At 46.3% G+C, this 21,165-nt stretch overlaps 1 protein-coding gene across 7 annotated transcripts in view; it reads left to right on the top strand.

The window, feature by feature from the left end:
• Window positions 1–21,165, top strand: part of MPRIP (myosin phosphatase Rho interacting protein) — a 161,085-nt gene that overhangs the window by 125,662 nt on the left and 14,258 nt on the right. For 5 of the 7 annotated variants that reach the window (XM_037163187.2, XM_037163186.2, XM_037163192.2 and 2 more), the window contains 7 exons: window positions 1,398–5,261; window positions 8,103–8,250; window positions 13,692–13,809; window positions 15,080–15,239; window positions 16,247–16,366; window positions 17,154–17,240; window positions 17,916–18,078. In XM_037163187.2, coding sequence (XP_037019082.2) covers window positions 1,398–5,261; window positions 8,103–8,250; window positions 13,692–13,809; window positions 15,080–15,239; window positions 16,247–16,366; window positions 17,154–17,240; window positions 17,916–18,078 — 4,660 coding nt within the window. The remainder of the gene's footprint in view (window positions 1–1,397; window positions 5,262–8,102; window positions 8,251–13,691; window positions 13,810–15,079; window positions 15,240–16,246; window positions 16,367–17,153; window positions 17,241–17,915; window positions 18,079–21,165) is intronic. The other 2 variants (XM_037163194.2, XM_037163193.2) reach the window with 1 other exon arrangement.

Consider the following 21,165-nt stretch of genomic DNA (forward strand, 5'->3'; position numbering starts at 1 on the left):
CTGTGTGCCCTGCATCCTCCTTTCCAGCCCTTTCTGCCATAGTTACTGCCACGCCTAGTTCAGTTATTGCCGTGCTCCAGGAGCTGGTGATGGTGGGTGTCTTTCATGCATAGCTCACTCTGGGCTTTCTGGGTGATTTGTATGGAACCTCTAGCTAGATCTGAGGACCATCTTTTTAAACCTTGGTTGGGCCATCCCACACAAATTCACTTAACATCAGGTGGTAAAGATACTAGCTGCAGATTTTGCACATCTTAACCTCAGAACCTACCTCTGTGTCTAACTTGGATGATTGCATGATCCTGCACTCAAGCCCTTATCAGCTGGCACTGGGCAGAACTGGCTTCTAAACACCTTCCCACTAGATCTAATAGCAGGTTGCTTTTACCTCCCTTCACACTTTGGGAATGCTTGTAATCAGAAGTCAGAATGAGCAAGGACCTTTGGGATTAAGGGTCAGAAGGAGTTTGCCCAGGAAGGGTGCTGTGCTAACAGTGATGGGAGGAGGAGCTTGCATGGTTTGGACTTGCAGTGGAGTGTAACTTAATAATATAACTGAGTGTCACATCTGTGGCTTTCCCAGCAGACTGAGGCAGGCCAAATTCTTAGGCTGGGCTGTTCTCACTTTTGTTCATGTTGTTTTTTTCCCGATGTTATTAGTTCTGTCTAGTCTGAATGCCTTTCCTTTTGGGGAGTTTTGTTTCATTTGTGTTTTGCTTTTTGCATGCTTCTTCACACTGTCTTATTTGAACTCCATGAAGGTTTGTTTGTTTTGTTGATTATCATATTTTACTCCATGGTTTTTGTTTTCCCCTCATTTTGTCTTCTTACAGGTAGAGATTAGTTCTTCCTGTTACTATAGAGGATGAGCTCCACTTCAAAAGGAAAATGTTCGGATGTCACCTTGCTGACATTCCCGAGCAGTTGCTTCCCTTCCTTCTCTTCCAGTCCTAGAAGGAAGTGACGTCATCACTTACACCCTGCCTCCTGTGCTTTTTTAGGGTTGATTGTCTAGAGCTTTGTACCTTTTGTTTTGCAAAACAAACAGATGCCCGCGCTCTACTCCCCCTTCTTTCCTTCCTGTCTCTTGTTCTCAGTCTTTGTTTTTGCTTACCCGTGTATTCCATTATTCTTTTTGTTTGGTTACTTCTCCTAGAAGCTATTTGATTAGAGTCGTTTTGATGTTGTTATTCATGTTTTCTGTTTACCTGGAAGCAACACTTATCAAAATAATTAAGATGATTTGTTGGATTTTTTTAATGAAAAAAATTGTGCCAAGGACAATTATCAGCAAACCCACCAAGGAGCTTTTCTGTGGTTGACCCTGGCCAGAGGTGTGACACTCAGAACTGGGAAGCCCGAGTGTTTCTAACCAGTGTTTAATCGGTTTTTTTAAGACTGAAGTGGCCACCTCCCAACCTGGTGCCTGGCAGAGGCTCCACAGAGTCAATCAAGATCTGCAAAGGGAGCTGGAGGTCCAGTGCTGGCGCCAGGGGCTAACCACGCAGCAGACCCAGGCCCCGAAGCGCAGCTACAGGGAGGCCAAGGACACAGTCCAGCACCACGAGACAGAGATCCACAGCCTTCAGGCGAGGCTCAGTAATGCTGCCGCTGAGCTTACCATCAAGGAACAGGCACTGGCCAGGCTCAAGGATGACCTGAAACTGGAGAAAGACAAGGTCCGTGAGCATTTGGAGGAGTGGAAGCACAGCAAGGCTGTGCTGAGCGGTCAGCTTCAGGCCAGTGAGCAGAAGCTTAAGAGCACAGAGGCCCTGCTGGTGGAGAAGACACAGGCACTGCGGTACCTGGAGACACAACAGGCGCTGCAGAGGGACCGGCAGAAGGAGGTGCAAAGGCTGCAGGAGCGCATCACTGATCTCAGCCAGCAGCTCAGCGCCAGTGAGCAAGCCCAGCGGCTAATGGAGGAGAAGCTGCAGAGGAACTATGAGCTGCTGCTGGAGAGCTGTGAGAAAGAGAAGCAGGTGCTGCTGCAGAACCTGAGGCAGGTGGAGGACAAGGCTAGCGCCTATGAGGACCAGCTCCAGGACCACGAACGACAGATGGAGCTCCTCCAGAAGGAGAAGCTTAGTGCCCGGTTTGAGGGCAGCGAGGCCATGCACCAGCTGGAGGAGCAGCTACAGGTAAAGGAGGCCAGCATCCACAAGCTGGCTGAGCATGTCCAAAGCCTCAGAGACGAGCGGGACCTGATCAAGCAACGCTTCCAGGAGCTGATGGAGCGCATTGCCCTGTCTGATGGGGACATAGCTGAGCTTCAGAAGAAGCTGAGGGGAAGAGAGGCAGACTACCAGAACCTGGAACACTCCTACAGGAGAGTAGCCAGCCAGCTCCAGGACATGCACACTCTGCTGAAAGAAAAGGAGGAAGAGCTGAAGCACATCAAGGAAATGCATGAGAAAGTTCTGGAAAAGAAAGATCAGGACCTCAATGAGGCTTTGGTTAAAATGGTTGCCTTGGGGAGCAGCTTAGAGGAAACAGAAATGAAGCTCCAGACAAAGGAAGAAATTTTAAGGAAGTTTACAAAGGCATCATTAGAGGAAGTTGAGGAGCTTCAGAGCTCCCTGGAAGAAGCAGAGGAGGATGGCATTGCACTTTCAGGCCCACAGCTCCAAGCCTCAGGCTCATCTCCAGGCTTCCCACCCTTGAGGCTCGAGGAGGACGACCCAGGGGCTGCTCTTAGGGAGAAACATAGGCACAGCAGCCCTAGGACAGAAGTGAGCATGATGCCCCCAAAGTCAGAAGTGCCCAACAAGGAGGGGCACGTGAAGAACACAGCAAAATGTGAGCAGGGGGTACCCAGCGTGAAAAGGCAAAGAATCCGGTTCTCTACAATCCAGTGCCAGAAATACACCCAGGCTGATGGGTCCGAGAAAACCTGGACCAGTAGCACATCTTCTGATACTAGTCAAGACCGGTCACCCTCAGAGGAAAGCATGTCATCAGAGGCCACCCTGAGCTCTCTTCCTGCAGCCAGTGATTCTGACACCTACCTCTCCATAATACACTCCCTGGAGACCAAGCTCTACATCACAGAAGAGAAGCTCAAAGATGTGACAGTGAAGCTGGAGAGCCAGCAGGGCCAGAGCCAGGAGGCTCTGCTCACGCTGCACCACCAGTGGGCCAGCACTGAGGCAAGGCTCCGAGAGCAGCTCCGTGCCAGCCTACTCCAGGTTGGCATGCTGGCCTCCCAGCTGGAGCAGGAAAAACAGGCTAGGGCAAAGATAGTTGAAAATCACGTCGGAGAACTTGGCAATTTCCAGGTAAAAAACACCCAGGCCTTGGCTTGCTTGGAAAATTGCCGCGAACAATTACGATCTCTGCCAGGGTCTGGCCAGGAGGAAGCACAGGAGGCAGGAGCGGGCCCCCTGGCCAGCATGGAGAGAGTGTTAGTCCACGCCATCCAGGCCCTACATCACTGGCCAGCCCCTGCAGACAGCGGGGCCCATGCTCAGCTAGAGGAAGGGAGCGTCTTGGAGAAAGGGAAAGAGACTTTGCAGCAGCCACCTCACCTGCCTGAACTAACTGAGCAGGAGCAGCTTAAGCTACTTTCTGATCAAATAGCTCTGGAAGCCTCACTGATAAACCAAATAGCAGACTCTTTAAAAAACACAACATCAGATATCTCACGCGTTCTCCATGAGATTTCTCAGTCAGGGAGGTTGCCTCTGGAGTCTGGAAGTGCTGCAGTTTGTCTTGGGGCTGCAGCAGACACCTGGGCTAAGAAAGTGCTGGTGGATGGTGAATTCTGGAGCCAGGTTGAGTCCCTGAGTAAGCACCTGGGGATGGTGGGAGGAGAGGCGGCCAGTGTATCAGGAGGTGGGCAGCAGAGCATCCCACAAGCCCTAGTCCCTGCCCTGGCAGATGCTACATGGGTCAGGGCGGAGCTCAGCTTTGCTGTGCAGTCATTGAGGGAATCATTCCACCGTCGGTTGCAGAGCATCCAGGAGACTCTCCAGGGGACCCAGATGGCCCTGCAGCAGCATAAGCACATGCTGGGGGAAATCCTGGGAACCTACCAAACCCCTGAATTTGATAAAGTGATGCAGCAGGTCTCGGAAGCCCTCTCGCTTTCAGCAGGCATTGCAGATGGTGTGCAGGTATCCTGGGAGTTGAGCTCATTAGGAGAAGAACTGAGTCATCGAGATGTAGCCAGCTCCCAGGAACCCTTTCCCTTGTCTGATCAGAGCTCTGGGACCCTCGTTGCTATTCAGGAAGAACTCGCCCTGCAGCTTAAAGATAAGGCCAGCCTCTTAAGAGATATATCTGCCTCTTTAACTTCTCTTCCCACTGTGGAATCAGTAAGAGATTGTCAGAAGCTTCTTCAGGTGTCCCAAAATCTTTCCTATAACACTTATTTGGGAGGCCTTGGTCAATATTCTTCATTATTAGTTAAAGATGCAATTATTCAGGCACAAGTGTGTTATGCAGCCTGCAAAATCCGTCTGGAGTATGAAAAGGAGCTCCAGTGCTACAAGGAGTCCTGGCAGAGCACAGGGGCCTCCTGTCAGGAGCACGAGCAGGTTGTTGGGGCCCTGAGGGAGGAATACAAGGAACTTCTCCAGAAGCAGAAGAGCGAGTACCTAGAAGTGATTGCCATCGTTCAAAGGGAAAATGCAGAGCTCAAGGCCCAGGTCACCCAGCTAGACCATCAGCAGAAGTACCTGGAAGAAGTGGAAAGCAAGCACAGCGAGAACATGTTTGCCCTGCAAGGGAGGTATGAGGAGGAAATCAGGTGTGTGGTGGAGCAGTTGAACAGAGCAGAGAATACACTGCAGGCTGAGCACAGCAGAGTCCTCAGTCAGCTGGATGCCTCTGTCAGAGACAGGCAGGACTTAGAGAGGCACCACGTGGAGCAGATGCAGACCCTGGAGGACAAGTTCCAGCTTAAGGTCAAAGAGCTACAGACCATCCATGAGGAAGAGCTGAGGATCTTGCAGGAGCACTACTCCCAGAACCTCCAGTGCCTGCAGGAGAGACTCTGCCACTACCAGGGGCGGCCCCCGGAAGCCCTCCTGGCTAGCAGCCCCCACAAGCTGCCCACCTCCACCTGGCCAGCCACCCAGCCCCAGGAGTCCCTGCAGGTGGCCACTGGGGAGACTGATTCCATGACAGGGCTGAGAGAGCGCATCCAGGAGCTGGAGGCACAGATGGACATCATGCGGGAGGAGCTGGAGCACAAGGACCTGGAGGGCAACACAGCTACACTGCGGGAGAAGTACCAGAAAGACTTTGAGAACCTTAAGGTTTTGAAGCATCATTTAATTGTAAAGCAGTCAAGAGGCAGGCATTTGCCTGCTTGTTGGGGGGCAGTGTCTGGTGCATCGGACTCTCAGGGTGGAGCTGGGAGATAGTTCTTGGCCCTGAGTTACTGTATGAGCAGAATGTGGTCAACATTCTGTGTATTTGACTCTTCACTCACCATGGTGTGGCCTCAGAGCATGCCCTGGGTTAGGGTCTAGCATCCTGTTCAATATCCCCTACCAGGAAAGAACTAGCAGAACCGGATCACTGGTGAGAGAGGAAGTATAGTCTCCCCATAGCCTTTCCACCTACTTCTAGAAACCTCTCTGTGTTCCCCCAGCAGGGGAAGCCCCTGCTCTCCTGCTCAGCCCCTCACAGCCTCACCCTCTTTCCCACCCCCACCTCCAAGCTGGTGCAAACCCACCCTTAAGGAAAACAACCCAGGATAGACAGTCCAGGGGCACTCTTGAAGAACTGTCTTCTTAACTCTCCTAAGAGAACAGAGTTTGTGGTTCCCAAAAGGTAGTAATATTTGCAATACATTGTCGAGAGTTACTTACTCTCCCACCCCAAATCTCTGGGGAACTGGCATTTAATGGGCATTCTGTGTCAGGAATATAAGAGCAACTTTCAGCTGCTGGTGTTCCTTCTTAGGAACTTTGAGAAATCACACTTTTCTTGTCACTGTCCTCCACACCCTTACCCTGTTTCACATTCCTACACCATTAGGCAGAATAACCAGGTCCTGGTACTCAAAGGTGGCATTCCAGGCTGTGAAGGGGGCACCTACACATCTTGAGTCCACAAGGGCCTGAGTGCTCATTCCCCACCACAGGGACTGCTTGCTCCACCAGAGCCTCCTGCACAGTGAGGCTGTTTCAGCTCCCACATCAGTCAGCTGGGCTTACATAAGTCTTTGGCCAAAGTGGTTTCCTCGCACCCCAGTTAGCAAGATATCAGAAAAGAGAATACTGGCCACAGATGGTGCCAGGACCCAGTGTCCCTCAGTGGTGACATAGGACCATGGTGTTCTCATTGACACCCTTGAACACACAGAAATTAGAACCAGACAGAACTCTTGAAAGGACCTGGCTAATGCTGTTACTTTTTGCAGCTTTTTGTCTGGGTTGGAGAGCCTGAGGCTTGGGCCTGATGGCCCCTCTGCCACAGCCACAGGCTGAAACCTTCCCTTGTGATTCTGCACAGTAGTCATGGAGGAACTTTCATTGATCCCAGGGATTTTTGGCTTAAAAATCAAAATTTGTTTGCAGAGAAATTATTTTGAACACATATGCTCTCCAAGGAAGCAACTAGTCTTTAAAGGTACCTCAGAGTTTCTGTAGGAAGAATTTTATCATCATGTAAATATTTTAAAGCACTCAAATCAAACTAATACTTACAAGACCTTCTAGCTGTGTGTTAACCAAGAAGCCATATGTGAACCAAACCACACAGGAGAGAAGATGGTGGGCGGAGAGCAGGTGAGGGGCCAGGAGACACAGCACCAGAATTCCCCCAGCTGTCTTGTGTGCTGGTGGTGAAAGGAGACCACTGGCTTCCAGGCACAGCCTCTGGGAGAAGTAGTGCCCAGTTAATAGTGAACAACAGTTGAAACCATATGCCCAGTACAACAGATCTGTGGCAGTGAGGTCCAGACTGTGACCATGAGTTTGAAAATACTGAATTGAGAACCTCAGAAGGGCCTCACAATTACTGTGGGGGCTTAAAGACAGCCAAGCATGGTAATTTGATTTCTTGGTATTTTTTTTTCTTGAATCCATGTGCAAGAAGATCAACCAAATAATAATAGGGTTAGAAGGAGGAAGACTCCACTACACTTGCATTTATAAATGTAACATGGCCACATGCTTCCACTTAAAAAAAAAAATCACTGAAAGGCCTGATCCTTATTCAGAAACAGATCTTGCAAAGAATTTAGGCAGAAAGTGTGACTTCGTGCACAAAACAGCTATACACACCACCTCTTTGCATCTATGTGGGACACTCATCTGCCCAGCAAGAGCAACTTTGGTAAGCCAGGCCTGGGCTTCCCAGTGTAGCTGTGGGATGGTTCAGTCCCTTCTTAGGGCCATACCTGTGTCCTTCCCCTGCAGGCCCAGGTAATAAACTAACACAGGTTGTAATGAGACATATATAGGTTTAGAGAATAGTTTTTCTGCTCTGTGTCTTAATACAGTTAGTACAGTCACTAGTTAATTTGTGCCCCCTGTTTGTACTTCAAAAGAAAAAGAGGGAAAATGCAGGGTGGAAGAGAAGAGATCATATAGCCTAATGTAATTCCCTCATAGACACCAGAGAGGTTCAATGACCACATGAGGGTAGCCAGCTAGAGGGTGGCAGGGCCAGGCCCCTTGGAGCACTCCAGCTGATGAAATCATATGAGTATGGCTTATTTGTGAAATGCACTGGTGCTGAGAGCTATTTGTTGCGTAAACAAACCAAACAGGGCCGGCCTCCGCACACTCACTCTCCTCTCCCTCTCGTCAGTCCTCCCTGGCAGTAACTCTATCAAGGCCCAGGATTGGCTAGTTTAGATTCTACTGCAGCCTCTTGCCACTCACAATGCCAGCTTTTCACAGGATTCAGGTCACAGAAATAAGACAATTTATAGATGTAAGCACCCCTTTGTAACTGCTTTCATAGCATAAATGCTCAGTATCATCAGTGAAAGTCTCCAGACAGCCATTCAGTGACTCCACTGGCTCAGTGCTTGCCTTCAGAGAGTGTGTTTTCTGGAGCAGGCAGAGCTGCTGACTTATTAAACAGGACGCCCAACTCAAAGGTAAAGAAACAAAGGATAAAGTCCCCTTTGCATCTTGCAGGCCACATGCGAACGTGGGTTTGCAGCAATGGAGGAAACACACCAGAAAAAGATTGAAGATCTCCAGAGGCAGCACCAGCGGGAACTGGAGAAACTGCGGGAAGAGAAAGACCGTCTCCTGGCTGAGGAAACTGCGGCCACCATCTCAGGTGGGAACTGGGCACGGTGGCCAGTTTAACCCAGAGGGCAGGACAGGTGGACGACTTATTCCTGAGCTGAATGTACAGCTTAGAGTAGTGATTGGTCTTTGTGCTGTCTTCTGTTTGAAATTTAAGCTTCATAATCTAATTCTTTTTTCTTTAATTTCATTTTTCAATTACAGTTTACATTCAATATTATTTTGTATTAACTTCAAGTGTACAGAATAGTGGTTAGGCAGTCCTATACTTTATAAGTTGATTCCCCGATATTTCCAGGCACTGTACATAGTAATTTCATTATTATTGACTATATGTCCTACACTGTACTTTATATCCTGTTACTATTTTGTAACTACCAATTCGTGTTTCATGATCCCTTCACATTTTTTATCTAGTCCCTCAACCCCCTTCCCATCTGGCAACTATCAGTCTGTTCCCTGTATATATGAGTCTGTTTCATTTTTGTTTGTTTATTCTGCTCTTTAGGTTCCACATAAAAGTGGAATCATATGGTATTTGTCTTTCTCTGACTTATTTCATTTAGTACATAATTCCTTCTACATCCATCCATGTTGTCAGAAATCAATAAGGTTTCATTCCTTTTTTATGACTGACTAATACTCCATTGTATATACATACCACAGCTTTTTTATCCACTCATCTATTGATGGGCACTTCGGTTGTTTCCATATCTTGGCGATTGTAAATAATGCTGCAGTGAGCATAGCAGTGCATATATCTTATGAATTAGTGTTTTAGATTTCATCAGGTGAATATCCAGAAGTGGAATCACTGGGTTATAAAGAACTTCCAATTCTAATTTTTTGAAGACCTTTTATACTGTATTCCACAGTGGCTACACCAGTCTGCATTCCCACCAACAGTGCACAAGGGTTCCTTTTTCTTCACACACTTGACAACACTTGTTTGGTTTTTGATTTATTGATGCTAGCCATTCTGACATGTTGAAATAATATCTCATTGTGGTTTTAATTTGCATTTCTCTTATGATTAGTGACATTGAGCATGTTTTCATGTTTATTGACCATCTGTATGTCCTCTTTGGAGAAGAGTCACTTAGGGTCCCTTGACTATTTTTAAAATGAATTGTTTCCTTGGGTTGTTGAGTTGTCTGATTTCTTTATAAATTATGGCTATTAACCCCTTATCAGATGTACCATTGGCAAATATATTCTCCTAATCAGTCAGTTGTCTTTTTGGTTTTTTAAAAAATATTTTTTAATTTTTAATAACAGTTGATGTGTTCAATATTATATTAGTTTTAGGTGTATAGCCCTGTGATTATTACTTATGAGGTGATCACCCTGATGACTATAGTACCCATCTGACACCATATAGACTTATTACAATATTATTGACTTTATTCTCTGTGCTGTAGTTTATATCCCCATGACTGTTTTATAACTACCAATTTGTACTTCTTACTTGCTTCTCTTTTCTCACCCATCCCTAAACCTGTTCACATCTGGCAACCTTAAATATCTGTATCTATGAGCCTTGTTTCTGCTGCTTGTTCATTTATTTTGTTTCGGTTTGGGTTTTTTTTTGGGGGGGGGGTGGATTCCAAGTATAAGTGAAATCATAGAGCATTTTTCTTTCTCTGCCTGACTTACTTCATTTGGCACAATACCATGTTCCAATCCATGTTGTTGCAAATGGTAAGATTTCATTCTATTTATGGATGAATCATATTTCATTGTATATATGCACCACTTGTTTATGCATTCATTTGATGATGTACATTTAGGTTGTTTCCATATCTTAGCTATTGTAAATAATGCTGCAGTGAACATATGGATGCATGTATATCTTTTTGATTTAGGGTTTGGGGCTTCTTTACATAAATGCCCAGAAGTAGAATTGCTGGGTCTTTTTTATCTTCTCTTGTCATAGCCTTTGTTTTAAAGTTTATTTTGTCTGGTATAAGTATTGCTACTACAGCTTCTATTTTAACATTTCTATTTCAGTGAAACATCTTTTCTATCTTTACTTTCAGTTGTGTGTGTCTTTCAATCCTAAGTGAGTCTCTTGTAGACAGCTTATTTAAGGGTCTTGTTATCCATTCAGCCATCATGTGCTTTTTGATTGGAACATTTAAATCAATCTGCATTTAAATAATTATTGGCAGACAGGTATTTATTGCCACTTTATTATTCATATTATTGATCTTTCATTCTTCTTAAAGAAGACTGGTTAACATTTCTTATAATACTGATTTGGTGGTGGTGAAATTGTTTATTAGCTTTTTCTTGTCTGGGAAACTCTATATGTTCTTTGATTCTAAGTGATAGTTTTCCTGGAGAGAGTAGTATTGGTTGTAGGTCCTTGCTTTTCAACCCTTTGAATATTTCATGCCAATCCTTCAGGCCTGCAAAGTTTCTGTTAAGAAGTCAGCTGACAGTCTTATGGGAGCTTCCTTGTAGGTACACTGCTTTTTCTTGCTGCTTCTAAGATTCCCTCTTTGTCTTTAACTGTTGGCTTTTAATTATGATGTTTCTTGGTGTGGACCTTTTGAAGTTCATCTTGTTTTGGACACTCTGTGCTTCCTGGACTTGTATATCTAGTTCCTTCACCAGGGTAGGGAAGTTTTCCATTATTTTTTTAAAATGGCTTTTTTTTGCCCTGGCTGGCGTAGCTCAGTGGATTGAGTGCAGGCCTACAAACCTAAGGATGGCGGTTCGATTCCCAGTCAGGGCACATGCCTGGGTTGCAGGCCAGTTTCCAGCAGGGACACATGAGAGGCAACCATACATTGATATTTCTCTCCCTGTCTCCTTCCCTTCCCCTCTAAAGATAAGTAAATAAAATCTTTAAATAAATAAATAAATAAATAAATAAATAAATAAATAAATAAATAAAATAGCTTTTCAATTCCTTGCTCTCTCTCTCTCTCCTCCTCCTAGTATCCCCATGATGCAAATGTTGGTACACTTGAAGTTGTCTCAGAGGCTCCTTACAGTATGCTCAGTATTTGGATTCTTTTCTTTCTGCTCTTCTGATTGGGTGTTTTCTGCCTCCTTATCTTCCAAATCACTGATTTGATTCTCTGCTTTATCTACTCTACCTACTTTTGGTGCCCTGTAACATATTCTTCATTTCAGTTACTGTGTTCTTCAGTAAGGTTCTTTTTTTATGTTTTCTATCTCCATTTTTATGTTTCCTGTGTCTTTATTGAAGTTCTCATTAAGTACATCTCCTGTTCCCCTAAGGTCATTGAACATCCATATAACTAATATTTTGGACTCTGCATCTAGTAGATTGCTTGTCTCCGTTTTGTTCGGTTCTTTTTCTAGAGTTTTGTTCTGTTCTTTCATTTTGGAACATGTTTCTTTGTCTCCTCATTTTGGCAGCCTCCCTGTGTTTGTTTCTACATATTAGGTAGAGCTGCTATGTCTCCCAATCTTGGTAGAGTGGTCGAATGAAGTAGGTGTCCTGTAGGGCCCTGTGGCACAGCCTCCCTTGTCACAGGAGCCTGTGTATACCCTCTCTGTTGTAGTTGAGCCTTCACTAATGTCACATCAATAGAAGGTATTTACCCCTAGGCCAATGGGCTGTAGGACTGACTACAACCACCATGGAGGGTCTGCTGTAGAGAGTTCTACCCTCTTAGAGTAAAACTAACTTCACTGGGGCTCAGGTACCCACCAAGTTCAGCCCTTGAGTGTGTTGCTTGTGGAGGTGGTTAGTCTGAAGCTGTCTGACAAGTGTGCTGGTTCTGGGGCCTCTTGAGGGGTGTTGGCAAACGTCATCTGCCACTCAGCATAAACTACAAAGCAGTCTGCAGATGGCTGCTACTTATCCTGGGCATGAACCCTAGAGCCACACAACTTAGTCTATCCTTAAGTCTGTCCATATCTCCTTGAGAGTCTTCCAAGAGAGTTTGCACCAAAGTGCAGGCTGGCCATAGCCAGCTGACTATTTTTGCAGGGTATGAGTTTGGCAGATGAGGCTCTGGGCAATTGTGAGAATGGAGCTAGTGGATCTTGGGGGTGGGGGATGGTCCCTGCTCCAGAGCCATACAACTCAGTCTCTGTCACGTAAGGCTGCCTTACATTCAGCCTTAAGAGCCCTTCAGAAAAGTCTACATGCCATGGACTAAGGCAGCTGAATCCTCAGTAGTCATGAGATCAGCAGGGTGGGAGGACAGGGAGTCAGAGGGTGGGGCTAGTTATAGTGCATTCCTGTAGGCTGATGCTGTAGGGAGGGGAGTGCTCAGCCCAGGAGAGATGGCATCTGTGGGCCCTTGGGAGAGGGACTCAGCACAGGGACCCTGGCAGCTGTTCCTTCTGCTTTCTCCCTGGAGCCACCCAACCCAGTCTGTCCTCACATAAGTCCAGTTCACTACAATCTGCTCTCCCTCTGCCAGACACCAGGGTGAATAGCCACTGATTAGATTTTGTACATTGGCCTTTGAGAGAGGGTGCTGGGTTTCTAGCGGACTCCTTTCTATCCCTGGCAGACACAATCCCCACTGATTTTCACAGCCAGATGTTATATGGTCTCCAGTTCCCGGCTCTGGTGCTCTGGGCTTGGGAGCCTGACATAGGGTTGAGACATTACACCTCAGAGGAGGACCTTTGCAGCTGAGATATCCCTCCAAATTCTCAACAGCCGCACATGGGTGCAGGACCAGCTTTTCTCGAATCTCAGCTGTTCTTATCAGTTTCAGTGTGACTTCTGCAAATCCTTGGTGATAAGACTAGTGTTCTGTCAGCTATTCAGGTTACTTGTTCTATATTTTAATTTAATTCCAGTTTGGACTGGGAATGATACTAGTGTAATTTTCACCTATCCCACCACCATCCTGGATTCTCCCCTGAGATTTTTCTTTGACAGTACTCTCTGTGGAGAAGGCTGGTTTTACGAGCTCTTTCAGAGCTTGCAAGCCTAAAGCCACCACTCCAGCTCGCTGACCTCCATCACACCCCGTTACATGTGTGACTCCCCAGCCTGGTCAGCCCCATTGGTGGCGTTCCCCTCTGGCTTACAGGCACCTGTCAGCATAAGACCTCTGCATAGTGTGGCCTGCAACGTCAGACCATAGCTTCTACCTACAAAAAAAATCTTTGTACAAATCAAATGGCGCTGTGTCCTGAGAAAACACAGTGCCATTGCTTTTGTGTTGCCCTCCCTTTATGTAATTATACTTTACAGTGGTTTATTGCTTTAGTACCCAGAAGGAAAATAAACTAACCTAAAAGCTTGCTTGTTTTATAAACTCATGCTTGAATTTAACATTGACATTTATTTAATCAGTTTGGTCTTCATTTAACATCAAAAGAACAAATGCACCTGTATCCACCCTAGAGAATGATTTTGGGAGAGGCAGCCTGATTACAATGGGTTAAGCAGTAACTGTGGGGAGCTGTTATATTGTCTTATATGGCCCCCCAGGCTGTTAGTGCTGATGGCCATGTCCTTGCCCACAGCCATTGAAGCCATGAAGAATGCCCACCGGGAGGAAATGGAGCGCGAGTTGGAGAAGAGCCAGCGGTCCCAGATCAGCAGCATCAACTCAGACATCGAGGCCCTGCGGCGGCAGTATCTGTAAGTTGGTTTCCTGCCCTTGGGAGGGTCTGGAGGGTGGCCTTTAAGATGGGAAAGGGTGCCTTTCCTGTGTTTTTATGGGAGCCACACAGATGGGGTTCCTGAGGGGTTTCCTCAGGCCCATGGGCACTGAGGGCAGCTCAGAGCCTTTTTTCCAGAGGGGCTGAGTGCTGTTGAGGGTCAGTAAGCCACTGGTTCTCATGGCCCACGGTCATCCTGTTACTAAAACAAATAGAAACTGATTATCAAACTCTAGAGAATGAAGTATAGGAAAGGAAATTTTATAACTATTAGCCCTTTTTCAGGACTCCTCTCAGGCCATGCACAGAATTCACTCTATCCATCAGCTGCTGCCGCCTCAGTAGCTTGCGAGAAAGGAATCCGGTCTGGGGCCTGATGCTTGACGCTTTATGACTGTGTTGCAGAAGTGGCCATGTGCCCTATGTTTTTTTAAAAAGCACGTGTGCTGATTCCCTTTTTATAAGCAAGAGACTGGAGGGAATACAGCAGCATAGCTGCTTATATTTTTCCTTCTGAGACCTACCACTACTTGGAGCTCTTGAATTGGTCACTGTGAAAGTCATGCAGAGCCAGCTTTGTAATATAAAACAATTGAGGTCCCTGCCTCTTCCAGGGCTCCCATTTAGTGCAGTCAGAGCCAGGGCTGAGTGGGTGGCCTCCTGTGGACTGCTGTCATGCTCATCCTGGCTGGAGGGGGTGGTGACGGTGTGCAGGGCCTAGATGCCTTGGCCTGATGCCCCATATCCTCAGCTCTACCCATGGGACATCCAGCCCTGCTCAGAGATTTTAGAGTGACAGAGAACATCATCTTGATGCTTTGATTTTTTTTGGATTAATAGAGTCTGGGACTGCATTATCAGACAAATATTGCCTCAGAAGTTAGAGCTGAAACAAAGTGCAAATCTGACTTCTCTCAGAAACAAGACATTTGTTTTAGCACAAGTGAATGAATTCTCTCCTGACTTCACAAGAGAGGCTCTGTCTGTTGGACTGCTAAGCTACTTGAAAGAGGGTGAGGGAAGGGCACAGAATAGATTTCTGTAAACTTGAAGTACTTTTTAAGTTTTCTCTTCAGTTGGGTACAAACTTTTTGAGAAACAAAATGCATAAGGCCTGTTCTGTGTTGCTCAACAGTTCTTTCTGTTGTCTTGTTGCCCCTCAAGCTTCACAGTGGGGACACAGAACCTGTAGAGGCTTAGGCCCTGGGGTGGGGAGGGGACAAAGGAGTGAGTTGGTGCTCTGTCCCCAGGGAGGAGTTGCAGTCGGTGCAGCGGGAGCTGGAGGTCCTCTCCGAGCAGTACTCACAGAAGTGCCTGGAGAATGCCCACCTCGCCCAGGCGCTAGAGGCTGAGCGGCAGGCCCTACGGCAGTGCCAACGCGAGAACCAGGAGCTCAACGCCCACAATCAGGTGAGCCCATGCTCAAGCTAGGGGCCACGCCTCAACTTCAGGGTGTCCCCAACTCTCTACAAGCACCACCCCAACATCTGACATCTGCCAGTGTGTTGACAGAAACTCACTGCAGATGCTAGAGTGGTGGCTGTTCTGCTACATGAACCAGGTGTTTACACTTGGACTCTAAGATGTCTCAGTCTCTTCTGAGTGTCTCTGAATTTCTGCTTTGTTGTTGCTTAGTAGGGCCTGGCAGGGTCATTGTACCCAGTCCAGGTTTCCTGTCCCCAAGTCTAGGACCAGGTATAAATGTCTCTTAGTCAAGACCATATACTGCTCACATTTATTTTTGTCAGGGTATTCTCAAAATTTGCCTACTTCTCAGAAAATTGGGGTGCATTTAAAATCCTGGCTAATGAATAGACTAGAGATAGCTTTAGTTTGATAAAAGCTCTGTGGGTACCAAATTGGAGCACCATCCTCACAACCCACTGCTCACATCCCCAGGCACTGAGCAAACAGACATGTTGGCATGGTTTAGGTGCAAGGCCTCCACAGGCCCATGGCCAATCTGTATGAGGGCACTGCAGCAGGACTGTTTCCACTTAGTCACCGCAGTGGCCTGATGACCATTTGTCAGTTGGAAAGAAGGTAGAGAAAGTGAGTGGGAGGGAAGCTGGAGAACCTAGGACCTGTATAGAGAACCTGTATAGAAGCTCAAATGGGACAAATCATAACACAGATTAGCTCTAGTAATAGTGATAAAAAGGTATCAAGGATAGTGGAACCCTGAATACATAATTCTACAAAATACAGTGCCACACAGATGGCTTCTACAGGGATATAAATTGCAGGCTGTTATACCTGCACATGTTAAACCTAAAAAGCTATAGTGTGTACAAGCACTGCTCATGGCTGCCTGTGTCTGCTCATTTCTGCTTAGTGTTATAAGAGAGCAACCTCTCCTGATTGAGGTCCCCAAGAATTTCTGTTGAGCAACCATGTTTTGTTGTTGCTGATCCCAGGAGCTGAACAACCGCCTGGCTGCGGAAATTGCACGATTACGGACACTGCTGACTGGAGATGCTGGTGGGGAGGCTGCTGGCTCACCCCTCACACAGGGCAAGGATGCCTATGAGTTAGAGGTACTGCTTGGAGCCTGACTCCCTCTTCACCCAGTTCTGCACTGTATAAACCCTAAGTGGGGATCAAGGAGTGGCCCAAAGCTTACAGATCATTACAGGGATGAGACCTGGAGGCAGCTGGAGGGAAAGAACATGAAAGATCCAAATCAGCCCAGGACAGCCAAAGAAAACAGTTAGCTTCCAGGCAGCATGGGACCCCTCTTATGCTATGGGGACCTTTAACCCCATTCTCACTCTGCTACTCTCCTCTCCTCTGCTTCTGCCACACCACAAATACTGATCGCCTAAAACAAAACAGTTAATAACTATGTGGACACTGTAGCTGCTTGAGTTTCTATAACACTCTATTATTCAGAATCTGGTAGGTTCATCTTAAGGTAGAACAATTAATTTTAATGTATAAGACAGCCTTATCCATACTGCAGTTGTGAAAGCACTTAGATTTCTAAAAGATGTGGAAGAGGGAGAGTACATTCAACAAAAGTTTCAACAGGACATCTTCATGGACACTATCTCAGGCTTAGGCCCAGGAAATTGCCTTGGTCCCAGGCTGAGGACCAGGGTCCTCATGTCTAGGAGGAGTCGCCACAATGTTCTTCTTCCTTTTTCTGTGTCTGTATGTAATGTTTAAATTGTTAGTCGTGTTTAAATTTTATTTGCTGGCATTTTCCATGGTATATTGGTGAGGATGAGAAGAAAGTTGCCTGCTCCTCATTGTGTGGAGGGGAGTTCTCTGCTCAGTCTTCGCTTTAAAGACTCCAAAATTCCTTTTGCTCTCTCATTCTAGGTCTTACTACGAGTCAAGGAATCGGAAATACAGTACCTAAAACAGGAGATCAGCTCTCTCAAGGACGAGCTCCAGACGGCATTGCGGGTGCGAGCACACCCCCACAGGGGTGGATCTGCAGGGGGGGCTCAGAATGGGGTAGGGCCCGTTCTGAATGGGGCAGCTCACTTGTCTGCAGAGCTCACAGAGGTCCCTATGCTCAGCAAGTATCTCAGGCTGTTCTAGAATAGACTTTATTTTCATGAGGCATGTGTTTTCAAATTTGAATTCTCTTAAAAACCCACTTCATGCAGGTATGGTAAAAATGAGAAGTCTATCTGGTCTCCTTGTATCCTGGTTGTTCTCCATGCCTTCTTTGTGTTTTGGCAGGACAGTGAGACCTGAGAGAAATGTCATCCTGGGAAGCAAGAGTTCATTCGGTTGCCATTATCCTCTAGGATTCCTTAGGAAATCTAAAACAGAGAGGGAGTTTTACAGGCTGGATTACAGGGAGGTCCTTGGTGGTCCTTGGTGGGTTGACCAGCCCACACTATGCCTGAGCTTGCAAGAGCTCTCCAGGATCCTGTCTTGTGTTCAGATGGAGACTCTGTGCCTATTTTAGTTTGTGTCCAGTTTCTGCCTTTGGAAGACCAGGCCGGGTCAGCCTGCCTCCCCTGCCACTGATGTGTTCCCCAGGCAATTGGCAGAAGCATTCCAACCCCTGGGAGACAGACTACCTGGCCTGGTTGTAACCACTGTTTTCTCTGACCATTTATCTTCAAGGACAAGAAATATGCTAGTGACAAGTACAAAGACATCTACACAGAACTGAGCATCGTGAGGGCAAAGGCTGACTGTGATATCAGCAGGTTGAAAGAGCAGCTGAAAACAGCCACAGAAGCACTGGGTGAAAAATCCCCTGAGAACACCCCTGTGTCAGGATATGGTGAGCAATTCAGGCTCTGGGTTGTGACTCAGCAATTCGTGGGGATTTGTTCATAGAGTTAACTGGGTCTTGAGTGAGAGCAGAGAATTGATTTTATGTTTCTGATTTTAGGCTTATATATTTCCTCACAGAGAACAGCCAGAGGGATGCTGGCCCATGAGCTGGCAGGTGCCCTGGGATAGGAAACTGTTTTCCTGTAGGTGCACTGGTGGCAGACACTATGTTGATTGCTTTTAAGGGAAATCACACCAGCAACGCGTATTTTATAGTAATGACAGGTTGCGTTTTTCCATTTTCCTAAAGAACTCAACAGTTTGGTGGAGGAAGCTCTCACTAGTTGCTTAATCCTAGGGTTTTACAATAAAATCTGTGGATGGCCTTGGGAAGAGGAGCTAGGGGATAATAATTCCTAATGAAAAGATGTCTTAGATCACTAATATCCAAAAAAATTCAACTTCTTTCTCGCAGCTGGCCAGAGATTAAGGATAGTAGCTGTACTGACAAATGGGTGGAGAGAAAACTGCATCACTGCTGGGATGATAAGGTAGCAGTCTTTCTGGAAGGCAGTGAGACAGAATTTAAAATCCAACTATAGGCTGACTTTGGGTGGGTAAAGAAATGGTAACAGTGGCTGCTTCAGAGGCGAGCCCCAGGTAGCCAGGAGACAGTGAGAGAGGATGACTTAGAATTAGGGGCAGAATGTGTACATCCTGTGACCTGCCAATTTAACTTCTGAAAAAAAAACAGGTGCAGGACTTCCAGCCAAGATGGAGGCATAGGTAGACATGCTGTCCCTCCTCCTACAACCAAAATAAGAACAACAACAATTTAGAAACAAAATAACAACCAGAACTGACAGAAAATTGAACTGTATGGAAGTCCGACAACCAAGGAGTTATTTCAACTCCTCTACACACATTCATCCAGACCAGTAGGAGAGGCGGAGTCAAGCATCCGGGTGGAGAGGGGTCGCAGCAAAAAAAGCAGCAGCACCTGGTGTGCAAGGCAGCAGCTGACAGACCCTGTGCACGCAGGCGGCAGCTGGCAGATCCCAGGTGCAGGGTGGCAACGGGCAGACCCAGTGAGGTGGCAGTTGTGAAGTGGGACACTGTGCACAAGGCAGCTGGCTGACCAGGCAGTACCACATTTGCGCGCAAATAACCAGGCAAAATTGGGGAGCAAGACAGACCACACAACCTAGGGTCCAGGCGCCAGGAAATAGAGCCTCAAAACACCAATTGAAAACACCTGTGGGGATTGAGGTGCTGGGAGAGACTCCCAGCCTCAAAGGAGAATTTGTTGGAGAGACCCACAGGGTCCTAGAAGGTACACAAGCCCATCCATCCAGAAATCAGCACCAGAAGGGCCCAGGTTGCTTAGGGGAAGCAGCGGAAGTGACTGAAATCTGGTAGCAGAGAACAGAGCAAAGGCCATTGTTCCCTCTCAGATCCCACCCCCACACATAGCGTCACAACCCAGCAACTGGGTTGCCCCGCCCTGGTGAACACCTGAGGCTCCACCCCTCAATGTAACAGGCATGACAAGACCAAAAAAGACATGGCCCAAACAGAAGAACAGATCAAAGCTCTGGAAATAATACAACTAAGCGATGAAGACATTGCCAACCCATCAAATGCACAATTCAAAGTACTAGTGATCAGGATGCTCACAGAACGTGTTGAATTTGGTTGTAAATTAAATGAAAAAATGAAGGCTATGCTAAGTGAAATGAAGTAAAATAAATGCACAGGGAACCAGTAGTGATGGGAAGAAAACTGGGACTCAAATCAATGGAGTAGACCAGAAGGAAGAAAGAAACAACCAAACAGAAAGAATGAAGAAACAAGAATTCAGAAAAATGAGGAGAGTCGTAGGAACCTCCAGGACATCTCTATACTTTCCAACATCCGGATTATAGGGGTACCAGAGGGGGAAGAGGAAGAGCAACAAGTGGGAAAGTTATTTCAACAAATAATAAAGGAGAACTTCCCCAATCTGGCAAAGGAAATAGACTTCCAGGAAGTTCAGCAAGCTCAGTCACCAAAAAAGTTGGACCCAAGGAGGAACACACCAAGGCACATCATCATTAAGTAACCCAAGATTAAAATGAAGGAGAGAATTCTAGAAGCAGCAAGAGATAGAGACAGTCACCTACAAAGGAGTTCCCATCAGACTGACAGCTGATTCCTCAAAAGAGACCTTGCAGTTAAGAGGGGCTGGAAAGTATTATTCCAAGTCATAAGAGGCAAGAACCTACATCCAAGATTGCTCTATCTAGCAAAGCTTTCATTTAGAAGGGCAGATAAAGTGCTTCTCATATAAGGTCAAGTTCAAGGAGTTCATCATCACCAAGCCCTTATTGTATGAAATGTTAAAGGGACTTATCTAAGAAAAAGAAGATAAAAAAAACATGTACAGTAAAATGACAGCAAACTCACAATTATTAACAAGCACACCTAAAACAAAAACAAACTAAGCAAACAACTAGAACAGGAACAGAACCACAGAAATGAAGATCACATGGAGGTTATCAACAGGGGAGTAGGAGGGGGAGAGAGGGGAAAAGGTACAGAGAATAAGTAGCATAGATGGTAGGTAGATAATAGACAGGGGGAGGGCAAGAATAGTATGGGAAATGTAGAAGCTAAAGAACTAAGTATGACACATGGACATGAACTAAAGGGGGGGAATGTGGGTGGGAGAGGGTGTGCAGGGTGGAGGGGAATGAAGGGGAGAAAATGGGACAACTATAATAGCATAATCAATAAAATATATTTTTAAAAAGGTGCGTAGAAATGTGCCAACAAGAATATTTAGCACAGTATACAGGAGCAAAAAACTGATTCCCCCTAAACAATCTTCTACTTTCATCAAACAGAAGGCCCATGACATCACTACACAGTGAACTACTGTGTAGTTTTTACAAGAGATTAGGTTGAGGAGCTCCTGGTCAAGACGAAGGCATAGATAAACAATGCACTCACCCACAACCACATCAAAATTACAACTAAACTACAGAAGAGCCATCCTTCAGAATCACATAAAGTCAGGCTGAACAGAAGTCCTGTAACCAAAAATATAATGAAG

Source organism: Artibeus jamaicensis, unplaced genomic scaffold (genome assembly GCF_021234435.1).
Source record: "Artibeus jamaicensis isolate MK-2021 breed Jamaican fruit bat unplaced genomic scaffold, CSHL_Jam_final contig_419, whole genome shotgun sequence".
NCBI lineage: Eukaryota > Metazoa > Chordata > Mammalia > Chiroptera > Phyllostomidae > Artibeus > Artibeus jamaicensis.